Source organism: Salvelinus sp. IW2-2015, linkage group LG18 (genome assembly GCF_002910315.2).
Source record: "Salvelinus sp. IW2-2015 linkage group LG18, ASM291031v2, whole genome shotgun sequence".
Classification (NCBI taxonomy): domain Eukaryota; kingdom Metazoa; phylum Chordata; class Actinopteri; order Salmoniformes; family Salmonidae; genus Salvelinus; species Salvelinus sp. IW2-2015.
In genome coordinates, this window is record NC_036858.1 from 19,132,172 (window position 1) to 19,157,019 (window position 24,848).

At 44.3% G+C, this 24,848-nt stretch overlaps 1 protein-coding gene across 1 annotated transcript in view; it reads left to right on the plus strand.

The window, feature by feature from the left end:
• Positions 1–13,554, plus strand: part of kcnh6b (potassium voltage-gated channel, subfamily H (eag-related), member 6b) — a 30,165-nt gene extending 16,611 nt beyond the window's left edge. The window contains exons 3-12 of the mRNA XM_070448368.1: positions 5,961–6,386; positions 6,887–7,280; positions 7,476–7,675; positions 8,113–8,365; positions 9,226–9,419; positions 9,621–9,732; positions 9,822–10,082; positions 10,237–10,426; positions 12,123–12,315; positions 12,461–13,554. Of these exons, the coding sequence (XP_070304469.1) occupies positions 5,961–6,386; positions 6,887–7,280; positions 7,476–7,675; positions 8,113–8,365; positions 9,226–9,419; positions 9,621–9,732; positions 9,822–10,082; positions 10,237–10,426; positions 12,123–12,315; positions 12,461–12,745 (2,508 nt within the window). The 3' untranslated portion in view covers positions 12,746–13,554. The remainder of the gene's footprint in view (positions 1–5,960; positions 6,387–6,886; positions 7,281–7,475; positions 7,676–8,112; positions 8,366–9,225; positions 9,420–9,620; positions 9,733–9,821; positions 10,083–10,236; positions 10,427–12,122; positions 12,316–12,460) is intronic.
• Positions 13,555–24,848: the final 11,294 nt, after the last annotated feature.

Here is a 24,848-nt window from a genome sequence, read left to right on the forward strand (position 1 = left end):
CTCAGCCCACTGACAGTCCTAGCAAAATTCTTGCTTGAGAAATTGCTCTTTGCTAAGAAGCTATTGTTTCTTTTTGACCATTTTAATTGAAAAACAATCACAGTAAGGTACTTAATTGTTCCCCAGAAATATGATATTGAGATTTTTAAAAAAACAGCTGCATTAGACTTTTAAAAGGACAATATCATTTTTTAAATTTACATTTATTTTGACCCTGAAAGTGGGCTAGGAGAAACTGTAATCCAGTGTTGGTTTAAACAGCCAACTTCATCTAACTTTAGCCATGGCTAACCAAAAACACAATAGGATTAAAATGGGGAAACAATGACAGAAGATATTTACAAATCCGAACCACAGATTTATTTTTCTTGCGCAGAATACTACTTTCAAGGTAAAATAAAACATTTTAAAAGTAACAAGTAAAAAAAAAAAACTGTCCTTTAAGAACTGTTGTTTTTGTGTGTGTTTGTTATGTAGTACATGGTGGAGGAAGTGCTTGAATATATATTTTAATGTTTTTGAATAGTGAATACAAKAGACAGAAATGTACATCAATGTGAGTATAAATGAGCCTATTTCAATCTCACCCTCTATGTAACACGTTTTGTACAGTCCCTTTAACAAGTATTTATACCCCTTGACTTACAGCTGTGTCTTTCTGGGTAAGTCTCTAAGAGCTTTCCACACTTGGATTGTGCAACATTTGGCAATTTATTATTTAAAAAAATATTCAAGCTCTGTCAAATTGGTTGTTGATCATTGCTAGAGAACCATTTTCAGGTCTTGCCATAGATTTTGAAGTAGATTTAAGTCAAAACTGTAACCTGGCCACTCAGGAACATTCACGGTCTTCTTGGTAAGCAACTCCAGTGTAGATTTGGCCATGTGTTTTAGGTTATTGTCCTACTGATGGAAAGCAGACAGCACAGAAAAGACCTAGACAACCTGGTTAAGCACCATTCTGTTTCTTTTTATCCTTAAAACTCCAATCCTTAACGATACAAGCATACCCATAACATGAGCAGCCACCATTATGCTTGAAAATATGGAGAGTGATACTCAGACTGCCCTCGACCAGCACAAAAACATCCTGTGGCGAACTGCAATAGCATCGAAGAGCCCCCGCGATATGCAACTGTTCAGGGAAGTCAGGAACCAATACACGCAGTCAGTCAGGAAAGCAAAGGCCAGCTTTTTCAAGCAGAAATTTGCATCCTGTAGCTCTAACTCCAAAAAGTTCTGGATACTGTAAAGTCCATGGAAAACAAGAGCACCTCCTCCCAGCTGCCCGCTGCACTGAGGCTAGGTAACACCGGTCACCACTGATAAGTCTGTGATAATCGAAAACTTCAACAAACATTTCTCAATGGCTGCGCCATGCCTTCCTCCTGGCGACTCCAACCTTGGCCAACAGCCCCGCCCCCCCACTGCTACTCGCCCAAGCCTCCCCAGCTTCTCCTTTACCATATCCAGATAGCAGATGTTCTGAAGAGCTGGAAAACCTGGACCCATACAAATCAGCTGGGCTTGACAATCTGGACCCCCTATTTCTGAAACTGTCCGCCGCCATTGTCGCACCCCTATTACCAGCCTGTTCAACCTCTCCTTCGTATCATCTGAGATCCCCAAGGATTGGAAAGCTGCCGCGGTCATCCCCCTCTTCAAAGGGGAGACACCCTGGACCCAAACTGTTACAGACCTTATCCATCCTGCCCTTCCTATCTAAGGTCTTCGAAGCCAAGTCAACAAAGATCACTGACCATCTCGAATCCCACCGTACCTTCTCCGCTGTGCAATCCGGTTTCCGAGCCGGTCACGGGTGCACCTCAGCCACGCTCAAGGTACTAAACGATATCATAACCGCCATCGATAAAAGACATTACTGTGCAGCCGTCTTCATCGACCTGGCCAAGGCTTTCGACTCTGTCAATCACCATATTCTTATCGGCAGACTCAGTAGCCTCGGTTTTTCTAATGACTGCCTTGCCTGGTTCACCAACTACTTTGCAGACAGAGTTCAGTGTGTCAAATCGGAGGGCATGTTGTCCGGTCCTCTGGCAGTCTCTATGGGGTACCACAGGGTTCAATTCTCGGGCCGACTCTTTTCTCTGTATACATCAATGATGTTGCTCTTGCTGCGGCGATTCCCTGATCCACCTCTACGCAGACGACACCATTCTATATACTTCCCGGCCCTTCCTTGGACACTGTGCTATCTAACCCTCAACACGAGCTTCAATGCCATACAACACTCCTTCCGTGGCCTCCATTGCTCTTAAACGCTAGTAAACCAAATGCATGCTTTTCAACCGTTCGCTGCCTGCACCCGCACGCCCGACTAGCATCAACCACCTGGACGGTTCTGACCTAGAATATGTGGACATCTATAAGTACCTAGGTGTCTGGCTAGACTGCAAACTCTCCTTCCAGACTCATATCAAACATCTCCAATCCAAAATCAAATCAAGAATCGGCTTTCTATTCCGCAACAAAGCCTCCTTCACTCACGCCGCCAAACTTACCCTAGTAAAACTGACTATCCTACCGATCCTCGACTTCGGCGATGTCATCTCAAATAGCTTCTAATACTCTACTCAGCAAACTGGATGCAGTTTATCACAGTGCCATTCGTTTTGTTCTAAAGCACCTTATAGACCCACCACTGCGACCTGTATGCCCTAGTCGGCTGGCCCTCCTACATGTTCGTCGTCAAACCACTGGCTCCAGGTCATCTACAAGGCTATGCTAGGTAAAGTGCACCTTATCTCAGTTCACTGGTCACGATGGCTACACCACCCCGCGACACGCGCTCCAGCAGGTGTATCTCACTGATCATCCCAAAGCCAAACCTCATTTGGACGCCTTTCCTTCCAGTTCTCTGCTGCCTGCGACTGGAACGAATTGCAAAAATCTCTGAAGTTGGAGACTTTTATCTCCCTCAACAACTTTAAAAATTTGCTATCCGAGCAGCTAACCGATCGCTGCAGCTGTCATAGTCCATCTGTAAACTACCCCACAATTTACCTACCTCACCCCCCATACTGCTTTTATTTATTTACTTTTCTGCTCTTTTGCACACCAGTATCTCTTCTTGCACATGATCATCTGATGATTTATCACTCCAGTGTTAATCTGCTAAATTGTAATTATTCGATTTATTGCCTACTCATGCCTTTTGCACACATTGTATATAGATTCTTCTTTTTTTCTACATGTTATTGATGTTTATTGTTTACTCCATGTGTAACTCTGTGTTGTCTGTTCACACTGCTATGCTTTATCTTGGCCAGGTCGCAGTTGCAAATGAGACTTGTTCTCAACTAGCCTACCTGGTTAAATAAAGGTGAAATAAAAAAAATAAAAATAAAAAAATAAAAAATGTGTTGTATTGGTTTGCCTCAAACATAACATGTTGTATTCAGGACAAAGTTAATTTGCGAGCAATTTTTTGGGGGCAGTATTACATGCTGACCACACTGCTCACGTCGCGTGCGCTGCAAAATACATTTACACATACATGTTATTCAATCATTGCCTCCCATTGCTCATGCGCGTCAACAAGCGTCTGTATAGCCAGGCGCTAAAATAGAACTTGGTTCTATTTGTGACGCGCTGCAAGTCCTGCCTCTCCCATCTCATTAGTTTTTCGGATCATATACCCACGTGGGTGATTGAAAGCTGAACTGAGGTCCACACTCTAGTCAGTTGTGTTAATGCACCTTAAAGTTGGTTGCCAACCACCATATAAAGTCCAAAGAACAAGCCTGTAGGAGATTACTAGAAACTAACGGTTTAACGTTACCCTTTCATCTGTGGATTAATTGTCGGAGTAGAGGACAAATTAACTAGCAACAGAAAGCTAGCTAGCCATTGTCATAAATGTTTAATACTTTTCGACCTGTTCCCAAATTAATATAGTTGGTTCAGAGTTTGTTTTGATATTTCAACCTGTGTGTCGCGATGGCGATCTGGTCAGCATGTTACTTTAGTGCCTTGTTGCAAACAGGATGCATGTGTTTGAATATTTCTATTCTGTACAGGCTTTCTTCTTTTCATTCTTCCAATTAGGTTAGTATTGTGGAGTAACTGCAATGTTGTTGATCCATCCTCAGTTTTCTCATATCACAGCCATTAACTTCTCTAGGGTAGGGGGCAGCATTCGGAATTTTGGATGAAAAGCATGCCCAAATTAAATTGCCTGCTACTCGGGCCCAGAAGATATGATATGCATATAACTGGTAGATTTGGATAGAAAACACTCTAAAGTTTGTAAAACTGTTAGAATAGTGTCTGTGAGTATAGCAGAACTGATTTGGCAGGCGAAAACCTGAGAAACATCCATTCGGGAAGTCGTTTTTTTTGTTGGTTTTGTAGTTTTCTATTCAATGCCATTACAGTATCCATTGACTTAGGACTCACATTGCAGTTCCTATGCCTTCCACTAGATGTCAACAGTCTTTAGAAATTGTTTCAGGCTTGTATTCTGAAAGGAGCAAGTAAGAGCAGTCTGAATGAGTGGACCCTAAAGTGTCACAGAGCTTTTTCATGCGCACGACCGAGAGTGCCTTTCTTGTTTACCTTTTATATTGACAACGTTATTGTCCGGTTGAAATATTATCGATTATTTAGGCTAAAAACAACCTGAGAATTGAATATAAACATTGTTTGACATGTTTCTATGAACTTTACGGATACAATTTAGATTTTTTGTCTGCCTGTTTTGACTGCGTTTGAGCCTGTGGATTACTGAAGAAAACGTGGGAACAAAACGGAGGTTTTTGGATATAAAGAGACTTTATCAAACAAAAGGAACATTTATTGAGTAAATTAATGTCTGCTGAATGCAACCATATGAAGATCATCAAAGGTAAGGGATTAATTTTATCTCTATTTCTGACTTGTGTAACTCTTCTACTTGTCTGGTTACTGTTTGTAATGATTTGTCTGCTGGGCTATGTTCTCAAATAATCGTAAGGTATGCTTTCGCCGTATTTTTTAAATCTGACATCGTGGTTGGATTCACAAGAAGTTAATCTTTAAACCTATGTAAAATATGTTTTGTTTTCTGAATTTTTATAATGAGTATTTCTGTATTTGAATTTGGCGCCCAGCAGTTTCACTGGCTGTTGAAGAGGTGGGACGCTAACGTCTCACGTACCCTAGAGAACTCTAACGGTTTTAAATTCACCATTGGCCTCATGGTGAAATTCCTGAGCAGTTTCCTTCCTCTTCAGGAACTGAGTTAGTGACTGGGTGTATTGGCTACTGCATCTTTGTAGTGACTGGGTGTATCGATACACCATCCAAAGTGTAATTAATCGTCACCATGCTCAAAGGGATATTCAATGTCCGCTTTTTTTTACCCATTTACCAATAGGTGCCCTTCTTTGCAAGATATTGGAAAACTGTCCTGGTCTTTGTGGTTAAAATTCATTGCTCGACCGAGGGACCTGGTTTATGGGGGTACAGAGATGGGGTAGTCATTAAACAAATCGTGTTAAACACTTATTGCACACAAAGTGAGTCCATGCAACTTATTATGTGACTTCAGCAAAGTTTTACTCCTGAACTTATTTAGGCTTGCCATAACAAAGGGGTTGAATACTTATTGACTAAAAACATTTGTTTTTCATTTGTAAAAATTCCACTTTGACATTATGGGGTAATGTGTGTAGGCCAGTGACAAAATCTAAATTTAATCCATTGTAAATTCAGGATGTAACACAAAACATGGAAAAGGTCAAGGGGTGTGAATACTTTCTCAAGGCACCGTATCTGTTTACTGAGAAAAGCAATACATGAACATATACACAATCAATAGGCTACAGCAGGTTGCACTACTTGCCTTCAAATCAAAGTAATAAGTATTGATTAGTAATTGGTGTGCGAGCACTTGCTGAATGCCTCTGGCCCCACTCTATGCTAATGAAACACTGAAATATAATTTGGATCTCTGTTAGGTTCTGTCTCTGGGTGCTGACGTCCTGCCGGAGTACAAAATCGAGGCCCCGGTCACCCACGCATGGACCATGCTGCACTACAGCCCCGTCAAAGCGGCGTGGGATTGGGTTATCCTGCTCCTGGTCCTCTACACAGCCCTCTTCACCCCCTACTCGGCCGCCTTCCTATTGGATGAGCGTGGGGACTCGCTGCGGCGGCGTTGCGGCTATACCTGCAATCCACTAAATGTGGTGGACCTCATGGTGGATGTGCTGTTCATCGTGGATATCGGGATCAACTTTCGCACAACGTTCGTCAACCCCAACGACGAGGTGGTGACCCAGCCGTGGAAGATCGCTGTGCATTACCTCAAGGGGTGGTTTGCCATCGACCTGGTGGCCGCCCTACCCTTYGACCTGCTTATCTTCCGCTCAGGGTCTGACGAGGTGAGAATAATGCAACCAACCCTTTTTGGTGGGCTAACACTTTCCTTGAAGCCAACAGGTATAATGCATTATAAAGCATTTACGCCTTTAATAAGACATCAAAAGTGGGTTAATCTCTCAATGATCCTGAGTAAATACCAACCAGATAGGCATAAAATATTATAACCCTTATAAGACAATATAAAGGTTTAAGCTTATTTAGCGGACATGAGTTGGGCTCATGGTCTCRTGATGAGGTAACCATGTCTGCAATAAAAAAAAAGTCAGTTGCCATCAGTCCAAGAAAGAATTCCCTTTTGATCTAATGGTCAAGATGCTGGTTTCTCCCATTGGAGAGCAGGTTTCAGATCCCACTAGGGACACCCAGCATGAACATTTCCTGTGTTACTTATTTACAACAACATTTGCTAGTAACCTGTAGCCATTTTCCCATCAATTCATTCTGCTTCTCTTTTCCCATCTTCTCGCTACTATTCTCAATAAATGGCCACCTACTAAAGATGGCCACCTTGATTGGCCTGCTGAAAACAGCGCGGCTACTTCGGTTGGTTCGTGTGGCRCGGAAGCTCGACCGCTACTCGGAGTACGGGGCCGCTGTCCTCTTTCTGCTCATGTGCACCTTTGTGCTCATCGCCCATTGGCTGGCCTGTATCTGGTACGCTGTTGGCTACGTGGAGAGGCCCTACACTGAGACGGGTTGGCTGGACAACCTGGCTGAGCAGCTKGGCAAGGCGTACAACGCAAGTGAACCTGGCTCGGGTCCGTCCGCTAAGGACTATTACATCACTGCACTCTACTTTACCTTCAGCAGCTTGACCAGTGTGGGCTTTGGGAACGTCTCCCCCAACACCAACTCAGAGAAGCTCTTCTCCATCTGTGTTATGGTTATTGGCTGTAAGTCCCTAAATGTTCGATTTACTCAGACCACATTCACAATCCATACACACTGCATTCAAAAGTAGTACATTTCATAAATACTTATGTCAACAACTGCAAGATATTTTTATTATGTCACTTATACTGCATTATCAACGTGCAATTGTTGACATAAGCCTTTATAAGCCCCATTGGCTCCTCCTCATCCTCCAGCTCTCATGTACGCCAGCATCTTTGGAAACGTGTCGGCMATCATCCAGCGCCTATACTCAGGGACGACGCGCTACCACACCCAGATGCTGAGGGTCAAGGAGTTTATCCGCTTCCACCAGATCCCCAGCGGGCTTCGCAACCGCCTGGAGGAGTACTTCCAGCACGCCTGGTCCTACACCAATGGCATTGACATGAATGCAGTGAGTAGAAAACCGGCCACCAAACTCGTAAGAAACACTTTCTTCGGTAACACTTTACGTAAAACCTGCAGGTATAATGCATTATGATGCAGTTATAATGCATTGTAAGACTTGTCATGAGCAYGTATGACCTCCTTATGTCTTATAATCCTGCCATCATGATCCTGACTAAATACCAGCCATTTTCAGTCAGTTAAGGTGTAGTACATTGAGAAATAACATATTATAAGCCTTAAGAAATTATAAAGGCTATGTGCTTATAACATGTTATAAAGCATTATACCTGTAGACTATCTTCTGGTCAACAAATCTATTCAAATCCCCAAGGCATCCAGCGTAATAAACTGCAGTGCTGAAAACTCAGTTTACATTGAGAATGCCCTATTGCAAAATTACTGATTTTGACATTTATGTTGACTTTCCATCTTCCTCCCAAGGTGCTGAAGGGTTTTCCAGAGTGCTTGCAGGCTGATATATGTCTGCACCTGAACCGCAGTCTGCTGCAAAACTGCAAGGCGTTCCGGGGGGGCAGCAAGGCCTGTCTGCGGGCTCTGGCAATGTGCTTCAAGACTGTACATGCCCCACCAGGGGATACACTCATCCACTCTGGAGACATCCTCAACTCTCTCTTCTTTGTCACTCGCGGTACCATCCAGGTCACCCATGATGATGTCGTGGTGGCCATACTGGGTAAGGAAGGCTATGAAATCTATTGTTCAGTTCGCTGCAACTGGCGACTGGAACGAGCTGCAACAAACACTCAAACTGGACAGTTTTATCTCAATCTCTTCATTCAAAGACTCAATCATGGACACTTACTGACAGATGTGGCTGCTTGGCGTGATATTGTTGTCTCTACCTTCTTGCCCTTTGTGCTGTTGTCTGTGCCCAATAATGTTTGTAGCATGCTGTGTTGTTGTCGTGTTTCTGCCATGTTGTTGTCTATATGTAGTGTTGTGTTCTCATAGTGATGTGTGTTTTGTCCTATATTCTTTTTCTTTTAATTCCAGCCCCCGTAGGAGGCCTTTTGCCTTTTGGTAGGCCGTCATTGTAAATAAGAATTTGTTCTTAACTGATTTGCCTAGTTAAATAAATACATGTGTCAGATCTGCTGCATTKGCTTTAGCTATATGTTAGTCATTGATGTCTTTCAAACTATTTTAGAAATGTAAATGTAGTTTCTGAAGATCATTCTCCTTCTCATGTCTATGGTTAACAGCAGAAAGAGGCTAAATATTCTATTTAAGGTATTTTCAGATTTTCTTGAACAGATATAGAATGACAGTGGGGGAAGGATAGTGAAGTTGTCAAAGGGCAGTAGGCCAGACTCGARCCTATGCCGACACCGTAGACGTGTGCTGGACAGGCTGCGGCATTGCCACTAGACCAGCCAGACCACAGCTAAATACAGTATCCTCTTAAACAGATGTGAATCATATACAGTAACTACATCCTATAGTTCAGCATTCTTTAAAATAACAGCCATCTATAAGTGATGCCATCCCCCTTAATGTACTCTCACTGTCCCCCTTCCTCCCTCTATCCTGTAGGGAAGAATGACATCTTTGGGGAGCCTATCCACATGTATGCAGAGCCAGGCAAGTCCAACTCTGACGTGCGCGCCATCACTTACTGTGACCTGCACCGGATTCAGAGGGATGACCTTCTCGAAGTTCTAGACATTTATCCAGGCTTTGCCGACAACTTTTGGGCAAACTTGGAGTTCACCTTTGACCTAAGAGACGTAAGAAGAAAAACACACACACACGCACGCACGTGGCTAAACTGAGAAAATGGACACATTTTATTTGGGATATTTATGGTATTGATGAACAAGATCCTTTTGGTTCACTGTGTCCAATGAAATGGGATTGTTGGCACTGTATCAGTGTATTGGGATGTGTTCAGTTTGTGTCTTGCCATTTCTGTATGTCTGGTATGTCAGGCTGACCAGGTCCCACCAATACTGTTGGCTGATGATTCTGGTGATGATTGTGGATACAGTCGTAGTAAGCCACGACACAGGGGACACTCGCTGGACTGTCGCAACGGTCCTGGTAAGTTAAGTTGATTAGTTGAATCAGGGGCTGTATGTATCAAGCGAGCTAGCTGTATGGACTTATTTTTTACATTCTACTTTGGACAGACGGCATGGACCAGGACGACCCRTACCCCTACCGCCAACGCCATTCGGTCCCACAGCCCCCCTGGGAGGAGGGCTGCAGCTGTGAGTCGCCTTGCTCCCAGTCCAGCGAGGACCTAAACAAGCCCCTAACCCAAGGGGGCAAGGTGGAGCTGTACCCTCCGGACGACGATTGGCTGGAATACTCCCCCTCAGTGGTGCGGCTGAAGCCCCCTAGTGGCGCCACAGTGGGCAGAGAGGCCCCCATGGACAGGGCTCAACCAGGTACAGTATGAGCAGTATGGTACCTCCATTTCAATTGTATGTTATGTAGCATYACTGGACCGGAGGGTTGTTGATTCGAATCCCAAAAGAATCAAAAAGACATCAGTTGATCAACAATAATGTTCTGTTATTTTCACTCTGTAAATGTTTCCAGCCACTTCTAACCTCTCACCGAACATGTCTGGGTATGTTCAATACTGGCCAGAGAGGCAGTCGGTCCAGTACTCCAACAGGCAGTGGCGCTCCTCTTCGGTTCGGACCTCATACCACCCGCCCCCGTTCACAGAGGAGAGGCCCAGTGAGCTGGAGTCCCGACTGGAACTACTACAGTCACAGCTCAACAGGTGCGAGGAACAACACGCTTACTATTACAAAAYGATTTTCAACAGTTGAGCCAGACAAACAGCTGAGCCTGCACRTTTTAGCTTATTTTCAACTTACCTAGGGTGCAACGCTGGCTGATACGATCTGAAAGAAAATGTTTCCTGAGCTGAAATAAAAGATCCCAGAAATGTTCCATATGCACAAAAAGCTTATTTAGCTCACATTTTGTGCACTAATTTGTTTACATCCCTGTTAGTGAGAATTTCTCCTTTGCCAAGATAATCCATCCACCTGACAGGTRTGGCATATCAAGAAACTGGTTAAACAGCATGATCATTACACAGTTGCGCCTTGTGCTGGGGACAATAAAAGCCACAACACAATGCCACACGTCTCAAGTTGAGGGAGCATGCAATTGACATGCTGACTGCAGGAATGTCCACCAGAGCTGTTGCCAGAGAATTGAATGTTAATCTCTCTACCATAAGCCACCTCCAATGTCTTTTAGAGAATTTGGCAGTACGTCCAACCGGCCTCACAACCGCAGACCACGTGTAACCACGCCAGCCCAGGTCCTCCACATCCTGCTTCTTCACCTACAGGATCGTCTCAGACCAGCCACCCGGACAGCTGATGAAACTGTGGGTTTTGCACAACCGAAGAAACTGTCTCAGGGAAGCTCATTTGCGTGGTCGTCCTCACCAGGGTCTTGACCTGACTGCAGTTCGGCATCGTAACCGACTTCAGTGTGCAAATGCTCACCTTGGATGGCCACTGTCACGCTGGAGAAGTATACTCTTCACGAATGAATCCCAGTTTCACCTGTACCGGGCACATGGCACAGATGAATGGCCTTGTGTGGGTGAGCGATTTGCTGTTTTCAACGTTGTGAACAGTGACACGTGGTGGCGGTGGGGTTATGGTATGGGCAGGCATAAGCTACAGACAATGAACATAATTGCATTTTATCGATGGCAATTTGAATGCACAAAGATACCATGACGATATCCTGAGGCCCATTGTTGTGCCATTTATCCGCCACCATCCCCTCCTGTTTCAGCATGATAAATGCACAGCCGACGTTGCAAGGATCTGTATACAATTCCTGGAACCTGAAAATGTCCCAGTTCTTCCATGGCCTGTATACGCACCAGACATGTCACCCATTGAGCACGTTTGGGATGTTCTGGTTCAATGTGTACAACAGCGTGTTCCAGTTCCTGCCAATACCTTGCAACTTCGCAGAGCCATTGAAGAGAAGTGGGACAACATTCCACAGGCCCACAGTCAACACAGTCAACTTTATGCAAAGGAGATGTAGCGCCATAGGAGACAAATGGTGGTCATACCAGATACTGACTTGATCGCTGATCCACACCCCTACCTTTTTTATTAAGGTATGTGACCAACAGATGCATATCTGTATTCTCAGTCATATGAAATCCGACTGATTTCCTTATGAACTGTAACTCAGTAAATAGTTTTMATTTACACTTTACCTTAAAAGGGACCATCTCTAATTCAAACAAAAGCAGTTCCTGTACCCCCACTCCACACATTAACAAACTGGAGCTTATGGAGTTAGACTAACTTTGACCAGAGAGACATTCCACTTAGTTATCYGGAAGGTCTTTAATGGCAACAGTGAATACATGACTACTACGTAATCCTCCTTTTCCTTCCCTCTTTCTGCCCCCTTTATCSCTCCATTACCAGACTGGAGATTCAAATGACTGCCGATATCAACGTCATCCTGCAGCTGCTCCAAAGGCAGATRACGCCGGTACCGCCCGCTTACAGCACTGTGTCAGCCATAGACTCACCTGGCCTATATGGGACGGGTGCGCCAGTGTTGCACACCATGTACCAGATCCCACCCATACAGATGGACAACCAAGCATCCACGCAGGTAGGAATTCTGATACATGGAGAGCATGATGGTGAACACAAAAACAAMATCTGTCAAAGCACCTGAAACATTCACAGAAGCTGTGTTACTGTAGTTAAACCTCCAACCTGTGACTGAATACTCACCCTTGATTGTTTTGTTGTAGAGCTCTGCCCAGCCTGACCTCAAGTTRCCCCTGAAATCCCAGGAGTCGCTGTCGAGCGGTATCCATCTGACTGTTGAGTCCGACGACACCATGTCCGTCACCCCGGAGATGGAGCCGACCGTGTCACTCTCTTCCCAGCCGACGGTCAAGCGGTCACTGTCTCTCATGGAAACGTCCAGACTAAGTGGCAGCCTCCGCTTCCCCTCATTGCCCGGGAAACTGGACGCCTCAGGGCAGGCGGAGATCCAGAAACATCTCTCAGATCCTGTGCTTTCTGTGACCTGAGACCCCTGTCCCTAGTTCYCCAAACCTGGGATCCTACAGACTGCTTCCACTCATATACGGATTGCAAGATAGTAGCAAAACATGTCTTTCCAGGCCTTGCCCTTTAACATCCCCTATGTACTGAGATCGGAGTAGGTGGATGAGCTTAAACAACCGTTAAAGTCCTGCTAACTTTAGCCACCACTAGCCAAAAATGAAATTGATGGGGACATGGCATGCGGAACTGTACGAAAAAGGTAAAATCATGTAACATCAAACCAAATAATGAGTTGATTACAGTTGTTTTGGCCATGTTTATACAAGTACTGAATGCCCCCATCACTTTCATAGGTTTTTTGCTAGCGTCGGCTAGGGTTAGCTGAAGATTTTAATGGCTGTTCAGAGAAAACCGAACCATRAATACGATTCTCATGGCTCATAAAATACTTTCAGGGTGAAAAACCATCTAACATTAAGTTGTAAAACACTGAACTTCCCCTTTAAGATTAAGTGCCTAGGGGAGGGGGTTGAGGTTGTTTATGGAAAGGCTGAATTCCATGTCACTCCCTTCCCCTTGTCCTTCCATTTGCGCATTCACGCGCTCCTCCGACATATGCAAATGTCCCAAAGCAGAGGGAGTGAAAATTAGTGGGTGTAGGGGCTAATTAGACCCTCCAATAGCCACTTCAAATCAAATGTATTTGTCACATACGTGTTTAGCAGATGTTATTGTGGGTGTAGCGAAATGCTCGTTTCTAGCTCCAACAGTGCAGTAATATCTAACAATATACACAATCTAAAGTAAAGGAATGGAATTAAGACTAAATAAATATTTGGACGAGCAACATCAGAGCAGCATAGACTAAGATACAGTAGAATAGGATAGAATACAGTATATACACATATGAGATGAGTAATGCAAAATATGTATACATTAAAGTGACTAGTGTTCTATTATTTAACTGGACAGTGATTTCAAGTCTATGTATATAGGGCAGCAGCCTCTAATGTGCTAGTGATGGCTATTTAACAGTCTGATGGCCTTGAGATAGCTGGTTTTTCAGTCTCTCGGTCCCAGCTTTGATGCACCTGTACTGACCTCGCCTTCTGGATGATAACGAGGTGAACAGGCAGTGGCTCGGGTGGTTGTAGTCCTTGATCTTTTTGACCTTCCTGTGACATCGAGTGCTGTAGCTGTCCTGGAGGGCAGGTAGCTTACCCCCGGTGATGCGTTGAACAGACCGCACCACCCTCTGGAGAGCCCTGTGKTTGCGGGCGGTGCAGTTGCTGTACCAGGCAGTGATACAGCCCAACAGGATGTTTTCAATTGTGCATCTGTAAAAGTTTKAGGGTTTTAGGTGCCTTCTTCACCACACTGTCTGTGTGGGTGGACCATTTCAGTTTGTCAGTGATGTGTACGGCGAGGAACTTGAAGCTTTCCACCTTCTCCACTGCGGTCCCGTCTGTGGGGGTGATCTCTCTGCTGTTYCCTGAAGTCCACGATGAGCTCTTTAGTTTTGTTGACTTTGGGCGAGGTTATTTTCCTGGCACCACACTCCCAGGGCCCTCACCACCTCCCTGTAGGCTGTCTCATCATTGTTGTTATCATCTGCAAACTTGATGATTGAGTTGGAGGCGTGCGTGGCCAGGCATTCATAGGTGAACAGGGAGTACAAGAGGGGGCTGAGCATGCATCCTTGTGGGGCCCCAGTGTTGAGGATCAGCAAAGTGGAGGTGTTGTTTCCTACCTTCACCACCTGGGGGGGGGGGGCGGCCCATCAGGAAGTCCAGGACCCAGTTGCACAGGCCTGGARGATACTATGGTGTTGAATGCTGAGCTATAGTCAATGAACAACATTCTTACATAGGTATTCCTCTTGTCCAGATGGGATAGGACAGTGTGCAGTGCGATGGCATCGTCTGTGGATCTATTGGGCGATAAGGAAATTGAAGTAGGTCATAGGTGATATGATCCGACTAGTCTCTCAAAGCACTTCATGATGACAGAAGTGAGTGCTATCGGGCGATAGTCAATTAGTTCAGTTACCTTTGCTTTCTTGGGTACAGGAGCAATGGTGGACATCTTGAAGCATGTGGGGAAAACAGACTGKGATAGGGAGCGATYGAATATGTCTGTTAACACTCCAGCCAGCTGGTCTGCGCATGCTCTGAGGACGCGGCTAKGGATGCCGTCTGGGCCAGCAGCCCTGCGAGGGTTAACAAGCTTAAATGTCTTACTCACGTCGGCCACGGAKAAGGAGAGCCCACAGTTCTTGGTAGCGKGCCCACGTCGTTGGCACTGTGTTAGCCTCAAAGTGGGTGAAGTCAGCTGCCGCTTGAGAGCAAAGCGGATTCAAATGTATTTATAAATCCCTTTTTACATCATCAGATGTCTTAAAGTGCTTATACAGAAACCCAGCCTAAAACCACAAACAGCAAGCAATGCAGAAGCACAGCAGCTAGGAAAAACTCCCTAGAAAGGCAGGAACCTAGGAAGAAACCTAGAGAGGAACCAGGCTCTGAGGGGTGGYCAGTCATCTTCTGACTGGGCCGGGTGGAGATAAGAGTACATAGCCATTAAGGCCAGATAGTTCTTAAAAATGTTCAAACGTTCATAGATGACCAGCAGGGTCAAATAATAATCACACTGGTTATAGAGGGTCAACACCTCATGAACAAGTCTGTTGGCTTTCATAGCCGAGCATACAAACCTGGTATCCCATAACGCACCACTTTATTTTGTGAGTTTTACATAAAATAATTGAGGCATGCCTAATTATGAGCCACCTTTATTTGTTGGTGTCTGATTGAGAATTGACACATGTAACATTTGAAATACCTCCCAAATTAAATGTTTAACTRTTAGAGGTMTTTTTTGTAAAATGATAAGAAAATTCAACCTGAATTTCATGCTCATTTTATTATTTAAATGTGTAACATGAACCGCATCATTCAAGTCACCAGTGTCTCCCGAACAGGGGAGAATGACTGCCCTCTCTCATTGAAGCCACAAAGTTAAAGGCTGATGGCAGTACTGCAGGCATTATTTGCAGAAAACAGGATCCCCCATTATAGAGAAGGGGAAATGGCAATCTTTGTGTAAAAAATAAATACAAATTTAAGACAATAATGGTATTATTACCAATAATAATTACTACACCAGATGTATGTCCTTGAACTGATGATTTTAACGTCGTAGCCAATAGCCTGCAGTACCCCAGTTGGCCTTAAATTTGACATACTCAATGAGAGGGGGAGGCACTGGAGCTAGCCTGMAACAACACTTCCTGGACTAGCTCAAACTGCGCATGTTATGCAAGAATCTCAATGCATACTCCTCGCGTCCTCGCCTTCGTAAAACCCATTGGATGAGAAAGCCAGAGGTCCATCCCAGAGCCAGAGGCCRGCTCTGACACTCGTCGKATGAGGCAAGGCAAGCAAACTATCACGGATTACGAAAGGGAAACACAGCAGCGAGCTGCCCAGTGGTACACGCCTGCCAGATGAGCTAAATGACTTCAATGCTTGCATCGAGGCAAGCAACACTGAACCATGTATGAGAAAACCAGCTGTTCCGGACGACTACGTGATCTCGCTCTCCGTAGTCGATGTGAGTAAGACATTTAAAAAAGATCACCTATCATAAGGCCGTGGGACCAGATGGATTACCATGACTGCACTGCTCTGATCAGCTGGAAAGTGTCTTCGCTGACATTTTCAACCTCTCCCTTACCCAGTCTGTAATACCTACATGTTTCAAGCAGACAACCATTCTCCCTGTGCCCAAGAATGCCAAGGTAATCGGTCTAAATGACTATCACCATGTAGCACTCACATCTGAAATGCTTTGAAAGGCTGGTAATGACTCACATCAACTCCATCCCAGAACCACAACAATTAGCATATCGCACCAACAGATACACAGATGATGCTCTCTCTATTGCACACCACACTGCCTTCTCCCACCTGGATAAGAGGAACACTTCAGTGCTTTCGGAAAGTATTCCGACCCCTTGACTTTACCCACATTTTGTTACGTTACAGCCTTATTCTAAAATGATATTTTTTTAAATACACCTCATCAATCTACACACAATATCCCATAATGACAAAGCAAAAACTGGTTTTTGGAAATTTTGGGCTAATATATTAAAAATTAGAGCACTTTTTGCCAGTCCTGTCTGGTCCAGCGACGGTGGGTTTGTGCCCATAGGMAACGTTGTTGCCGGTGATGTCTGGTGAGGACCTGCCTTACAACAGGCCTACAAGCCCTCAGTCCAGCCCCTCTCAGCCTATTGCGGACAGTCTGAGCACTGATGGAGGGATTGTGCGTTCCTGGTGTAACTCGGGCAGTTGTTGTTGCCATCCTGTACCTGTCCCGCAGGTGTGATGTTTGGATGTACCGATCCTGTGCAGGTTTTGTTACACATGGTTTTCCACTGCGAGGACGATCAGCTGTCCGTTAAGTCTCCCTGTAGCTCTGTCTTAGGCGTCTCACAGTATGGACATTGCAATTTATTGCCCTAGCCACATCTGCAGTCCTCATGCCTCCTTGCAGCATGCCTAAGGCACGTTCGCGCAGATGAACAGGGACCCTGGGCATCTTTCTTTGAGTGTTTTTCAGAGTCCATAGAAAGGCCTCTTTAGTGTTCTAAGTTTTCATAACTGTGACCTTAATTGCCTACCGTCTGTAAGCTGTTAGTGTCTTAATGACCGTTCCACAGGTGCATGTTCATTAATTGTTTATGGTTCATTGAACAAGCATGGGAAACAGTGTTTAAACCCTTTACAATGAAGATCTGTGAAGTTATTTGGATTTTTATGAATTATCTTTGAAAGACAGGGTCCTGAAAAAGGGACGTTTCTTTTTTTGCTGAGTTTACCATCTTCCAGTTCTGGAGTACTAGCCGTCTAGCTAAAAGAGTTGTATAAGCAACAGTGTCCGACTGAATTCTTGACAGGGGGGTACCTATGCGCAGTACTCCAAAAACGTCTGTAAGGGGAGACGGATCTATAATAGTGCCATCTACACACACATATATATATGATGAACATTTAAATATGAATTCCCAGAAACCAGACAGTTTATGACAGCCACAAAACATATGAAACARTGTGGCTGGTTTCCGTTTTACATCAAACCCTAGTAGGATCAAAATCAAAGAATATTTTTCAGAGTTTGGCCCCAGACCAGAGGATTCGGTGAACGACCTTGAATTGAATGAGGCTGTGTCTAGTGATAAATGAGGAAGAATGCACCCTGTGCAGCACAGTTTCCCAGGTGTCATCCCCAAGTTCCTCCCCCAAATCCTTTTCCCATTGAGTCTTTAAAGGCAACAAAGAAGGGTYCTGTAAGTCATTAATGATTTCATACACATCTGAAATTGCACCCTTGGGAAGTTTGTTTTGCTCAAAGATGCTCTCTATAGCTGTACTCGCAGGGCTGTTAGGACATTCAGGTGTGTTAGCTTTAACAACGTTCCTAGTCTGGATATAGCGGAAGAAGTGGGATTGGGGGAACTAATCCTGTAACTGAGCAAAAGAGGCAAATGTATCATCAAAGAATAGTTGGGCTAGTGGATAGGCCCAGTGTGTGCCAGATGCCAAAAGCCACATCCTTTAAAAAGATGGAGGAAAAAGAATGTTCTGATTGATTGGGCCTGATGGAGAAAAGCCTCAAAGGCTAAAGAGAACTGATTCCACATTTTAAGAGACTGCTTTACAATTGGGTTGACACACCTTTTGCCTAGGGACACTGGGAGAGAGGAGCACAACACAGAGGAAAGTGCAGCAGGTTTACATGATTCAGATTCCATCTGGACCCAGAGTGATCCAGTAGGATCAGTCTGTAGCCAGTACAAAAGGGCTCTGAGATTTTGCAGCCCAATAGAATGTCTGAAAATTTGGTAGCGCTAAACCCACCAATGCCCTAGACTTCTGTACATGTTTTCTACCAATCTGTGGTACCTTGCCATTTCAAATAAATGCATGAATGTTTGGTCCAGTAAATAAAAAAAAAGGTTGGAATAAAAATGGGTAAAAATTGAAATAAATATAAAAATGTAGGCAACACATTCATTTTAATGACATTAACCCTTCCAATAAGAGAAAGAGGTAGAGACTCACAAAAAGTAAGATTGTTTCAAACTGTCTGCTAGAGCAACAATATTGTCCTTAAACAAATTGGAATATTTCCTTGTCACTAACTCCCAGTAGGTGAATTGATCCCGGACATTCCTAAACTGAAAGCTTGTAAAAGTGCACTTTAAAGCAGCTTGATTTACAGAAAAAAAGATAACTCTTGCCTAGGTTCTGCTTGTACCCTGAGCTTGCTCCAAACTGTTTAMGAATAGATAAGGCATGTGGTAATGAGGTATCAGGGTTGGAGCCAAACAAAAGGAGATCGTCAGCATATAGCGAGACTTTCTGCTCTAAACACATCCTGAGTATGAGTGTGACGACGAGGGGCTCGATTGACAAAGCAAACAAGGGGGAGAGTAAAAAACCCTGTCTGGATCCGCGAGGCAAGGGAAAATAGTCAGAGGACAAGTTAGTCTATACCGAAGCCATTCGAGAGAAATAAAGAATCTTTATCCACGCAATGAATTTAGGACCAAAGCCAAATCTATAAAGGGTGGCTGTTAGCTGTCCCACTCAAAGCTGGTCAAAAGCTTTTTCTGCATCGTGCGAGACAACCACCTCTGTGTCCCTCAATGCTGGGGAGGACAGTATATTCATAAGGTGTCTAATATTGAAAAACTAATGCCTAATCTCATTAAGCCAGTTTGGTCAGAATTTATTACCTGGTGCAGTGAGCCTTCCATACGGATGGCTAAGAGCTTGGCTAGGAATTTGTAGTCACAGTTTAAAAACGAGATCCACATTCCAGGGGATCCTTGTTTTTCTTTAATAGTAATGAAATTGAAGCCTGATAAAGACTAAGCAGTAGCTTTGATGTATAAAGGCACTCTGCAAATAATTCGAGACAGGAATGGGCAAAGCAGACAGGAAAACGTCCTGTAAAATTAGTTTGGAAAACCGCCCGTACCCGGTGATTTACCACTTTTCATTGCAATCTCCTCAGGTGTAAATTCTTCTTCTAAACCGTCATGGGAGTCTGTATCAATTGAAGGCATACTCAGACCATCGAAGAACAAAATCAGAAAAGGGTCTTGAGGTGTATAGCGCMGAGTAAAATTGTTGGAATTGGTCATTGATCTCTATGTACAACTGTGGTAGCACCAGACAGGGTCCTTGTTTGTGGGATTAAATGTGAAGCCTCAGATTTACGGATCTGATGTGCAAGGAGTTTACTGGCCTTGTCACCTTGCTCATACACTGTATCGAGCTCGTAARAGTAATTGTTAAACTTGTCTGGTAGAGAGCTCGTCAAATTCAGATTTGAGTAACTGCCGTTCTTTATATAGATCAGAGGAAGGATCTGTAGCATATACTTCTGTAGCATCCAATGTAGCTATGGCTTCGCTCAGGTCCGGAAGCAATGAGAGCGAGCTTTGTTTTTGTTGGCTGTATAAGAAATATTTGTCTACGTAGGTATGCTTTGAGGGACTCCATAATTGAAGTGCAGGTCATACCCTGGGGTTGATAAATTTTCTAGGAATAAACTCCTTATCTAGATAAAATGGAGTTAAGATGCCATTGATAAACTTTAGTTTGCTAGGGAAACTCTAGCTCAAGCACTAATGGTCAGAAATAAGCACAAAACTCTCATAAGTCAGCCTCTGAAGGTTAGGAAGTTTTTTGTCCAAAAATAAGTAATCAAGGCGGGAGTGTTTGATGAACATGAGAAAAAATGAATACGGTCTGTCCTGTAGGAAACGCCAGGCCTCACACATAGCATTTCTTGCAGAAAAGATTGAATAAGTAGGGCACATTTAGATGGGCCTGTAGTTCTTCGGACTTTGTCAAGAACCAGGGATATTGTAGCAGTTGAAATCCCGCCCTAACATCAACGAATGGGAATCTAAATTGGGTATAGCAAATTAAAAAAGGTAGAATTAAAACTTGCATCATCACAATTGGGGCATAAACACTAGCCAAAACAAGAGGGGTAAAAATAGTTTTCCAGTTACTATGTCGTATCGTCCTTAGGATCAGGATAACTCAGAAGCTACAAAGGGAGTAGATTTATCAACCAAAAGGAAGCACCTCTTGATTTACTATGAAAGTTGAGTAGAACAGTTGACCAACCCAGTCCTGCGAATCCTAAAGTGCCCACCTGTCCTCAAGTGAGTCTCTTTGTTAGAAATGCAACATTTGCATTCAAACTTTGTGTTAGCGGCCTCTTATGTTTCCAGGGTTGTTAGCCCTTTGATGTTCACGAAATGTACTGACTGGTATGATTTTGGCCACCCTGAGCACTCCCGTTTATACAACCCTGTCAATAGAGCACAGAGTGGAAAATAAATGAATACCCAAAGCCCGGATAATTCTCAGAGTTAATAATGTATGGGGTAAGATACTTGGAAAAAAGTACGGAAAAAGAAACTAAAAAGAAGAGTGACAACATTAGAACTGAACAATTCAACCTCCTTCCTCCCCCCACCCCAGACAATACCTCCCCAAAAGGAGGTACACGCCTATATAGAACATGTTTTCTTAGCACAGTATGTCTGTGAGAGTGTGGTGTTACACCCAAACCCACAATCCCGCCCTTTAAAGTAGCGTTCTGTGTTACTGAATCAAGCAGCAAAAAAAATTAGAAAAAATAAAGTGAATCCCATGTGCAGACACGAAATTAGGAAAGCAGCACTTGTCGAAGTATAAAATTATATTCCTAGTCTTAACAGGTATTGAGAGAGAAAATACATCAAATGTATCAAGGCTCTCAGCCAAAAACCTCTCATTTGAAGTAAGCAAWTCAAAGTAAAACAACCCCAAAAAGTTTGACAACGTACAGTCAAGACCACAAAATTACATATGTTGAATGTTTTCTGAGTATAAATTATGTTAAACTTTCAACATTGACGTATAGACTCCCCAAAAACTTGTAGCCTCGGGAACATTTACTGTTTACTGGTTAAAGAAAATGTGATGGGGTAAACAAATAACCCAAAAAATGTTGGGGTCAATGAGACAATATGGAAACAAACGTATTACGTAAACCCTTAATAAAATGAAATAAAAATGCTTTTAAGGCAAGCACACTGGATGACCAAAACATTCAAATCACATCAAATAAGCCTGAGAGTGGGTTCGCCAACTCACAAACTATACAGGAATAGTACAATTATAACTAAACAWAGTTATACCACAGGAGGGCTACATACTATCCACAGTTAGYAAGCAACAGTTGCTGATCTATGARCAAGTTCAAGACTTCTTGATGTGGCATTGGATGTGAGCCATAGCCACCTCCGGAGAATCAAAGGTGTAGTCTTTTCCATCATCAGAAAGCAATAGATGGGCTGGGAATAGCAGTTCTACTTCACATCTGGATGGTCCAGTAGTAATCATTTGGCCTGCCCGAAAGCTACGCGCTGCCTGSACACAGTGGGGGAGTAGTCCTGGTAGATGGAGTCTCTAACGAGCCTGCAGTACCTCCATCTTCTCATGGAAAAACCGCACTCGAAGAATGATGTCACGGGGCCTCTCACAGTCCCGGGGCTTTGGGTGCAGTCACTGGTGGGCACGATCAATCAAGGGCTTCTCATCCATGCTGAGAACATCATTCAGCAGCCGGGAGACAAAATCCGTGGCACAAGGTATTTCCACATACTCTGGACCGATACCAGTCTCAGAGGGATTTTCTCCCGCAAAACCGCGGGAATAAAGCTCACACAATTCTCCTGTACCATTTCAGATCCGCAGTCAGGCGTTTCACGTCAGCCTCCAGGCAGGTAGTCAGGTCAGAGACACTGGTAGTGGAGTCTCCAGTGCTGCAATCGGCATAGTGTGCAACTCTGTTGTTTTGAGTAATGCGATAGCTGCCGCTGTCTCATTTCGTAGGATAGTTAAATGTGCTTTTAAAGTATTAGAAACCGATTTATTCGGCCTCAATCGTAGCAACTACTCCGTTTTCATTTCAACTATCTCCGAGCGTAGTAGCCTGATGGCCTCGAATGTTCATTTCAGCGCCACCAGGCAAAGCCGCATCCCCAGGTAAAGTGCTAGTCTCTGGGTCCTCAGACTCAGGGGAGGGCACTGATAAAAATGGGTCTTGTAGGCCGGTGTTCGGCCTTATGTTTCATCGACATGCTGACATTTGAAAGCAAAGTAGTCTTGGGTATTACGGAAAGGGATCACCAAACTAATATTTGAAAATAAATACGGGTTGCTGCAAAATTCACAACACTTTAAGAACACTGCGGGAGCAAACGGAAAACACGTCGGTTGCACATTGCGCACCATCCTTACAACCCGTTAACCAACAATGCAGTTCAAGAAATAGAGTTAAGAAAATATTTACTAAATAAACTAAAGTAAAACATTTTATAAAAATGAACACAAAATAACTAATGAGGCTATATACATGGTGTGCAGGGGTACAAGTTAGTCAAGGTAATTTGTACATGTAGGTAGGGTAGCATGATTAGATAATTAACAGCAGTGGGGGTTCAATGTAAATGTCCTGGTGGCCATTAGATTAATTGTTCAGCAGTCTTATGGCTTGGGGGTAGAAGCTGTTGAGGAGCCTCTTGACCTAGACTTGGTGTTCTTGGTACAGCTTTCCTCGTAGAAGAGAACAGTCCATGACTAGGGTGGCTGGAGTCTGACAATTTTTTGGACCTTCCTTGGATACTGCCTCGTATAGAGGTCCTGGATGGCAGGAAGCTTGGCCCCAGTGATGTACTGGGCCATACACACCACCCTCTGTAGCGCCTTACGGTCAGATACCAAGCAGTTGCCATATCAGGCGGTGATGCAACCGGTCAGGATGCTCTCAATGGTGCAGCTGTAGAACTTTGAGGATCTGGGGACCCATGCCAAATCTTTTCAGTCTTCTGAGTGGGAAAAGGTGTTGTTGTGCCCTCTYCACAACTGTCTTGGTGTGTTTGGACCATGATAGTTTGTTGGTGATGTGGACAMCAAGGAACTTGAAGCTCTCAAAMTGCTCTACTGCAGCTCCGTCGATGTTAATGACAGCCTGTTTGGCCCTATTTTTYCTRTAGTCCACAATCAGCTCCTTTGTTTTGCTCACATTGAGGGAAAGGTTGTTGTCCTGGCACMSCACTGCCAGGTCTCTGACCTCCTCCCTAAAGGCTGTCTCATCGTTGTCGSTTATCAGGCCTACCACTGTTGTGTCATCAGGWAACTTGGTCACGCAGTCGTGGGTGAACAGGGAGTACAGGGCGGATTAAGCACRCACCCATTAGGGGCCCCCTGTGTTGAGGATCAGCGTGGGGGAAGTGTTGTTAAACTACCCTGACCACATGGGGGGGCCCGTCAGGAAGTCCAGGATCCAGTTGCAGTGGGAGGTGTTTAGTCCCAGGGTCCTTAGCATAGTGATGAGCATTGAGGGCACTATGGTGTCGATCGCTGACCTGTAGTCAATGAACAGCATTGTCACATAGGTGTTCCTTTTGTCCAGGTGGGAAAGGGTGTTGTGGAGTGCAATTGCATCATCTGTGGATCCGTTGGGGTGGTATGTGAATTGGAGTGGGTCTAGGGTTTCCGGGATGATNTTAGGGGCCCCCTGTGTTGAGGATCAGCGTGGGGGAAGTGTTGTTAAACTACCCTGACCACATGGGGGGGCCCGTCAGGAAGTCCAGGATCCAGTTGCAGTGGGAGGTGTTTAGTCCCAGGGTCCTTAGCATAGTGATGAGCATTGAGGGCACTATGGTGTCGATCGCTGACCTGTAGTCAATGAACAGCATTGTCACATAGGTGTTCCTTTTGTCCAGGTGGGAAAGGGTGTTGTGGAGTGCAATTGCATCATCTGTGGATCCGTTGGGGTGGTATGTGAATTGGAGTGGGTCTAGGGTTTCCGGGATGATGCGAGTCATGACCAGCCTTTCAAAGCACTTCATGGCTACAGACGTGAGTGCTACGAGGCGGTAGTCATTTAGGCAGGTTACCTTCGCTTTCTTGGGCATAGGGACTATGGTGGTCTGCTTGAAACATGTAGGTATTACAGACTCGGTCAGGTAAAGGTTGAAAATGT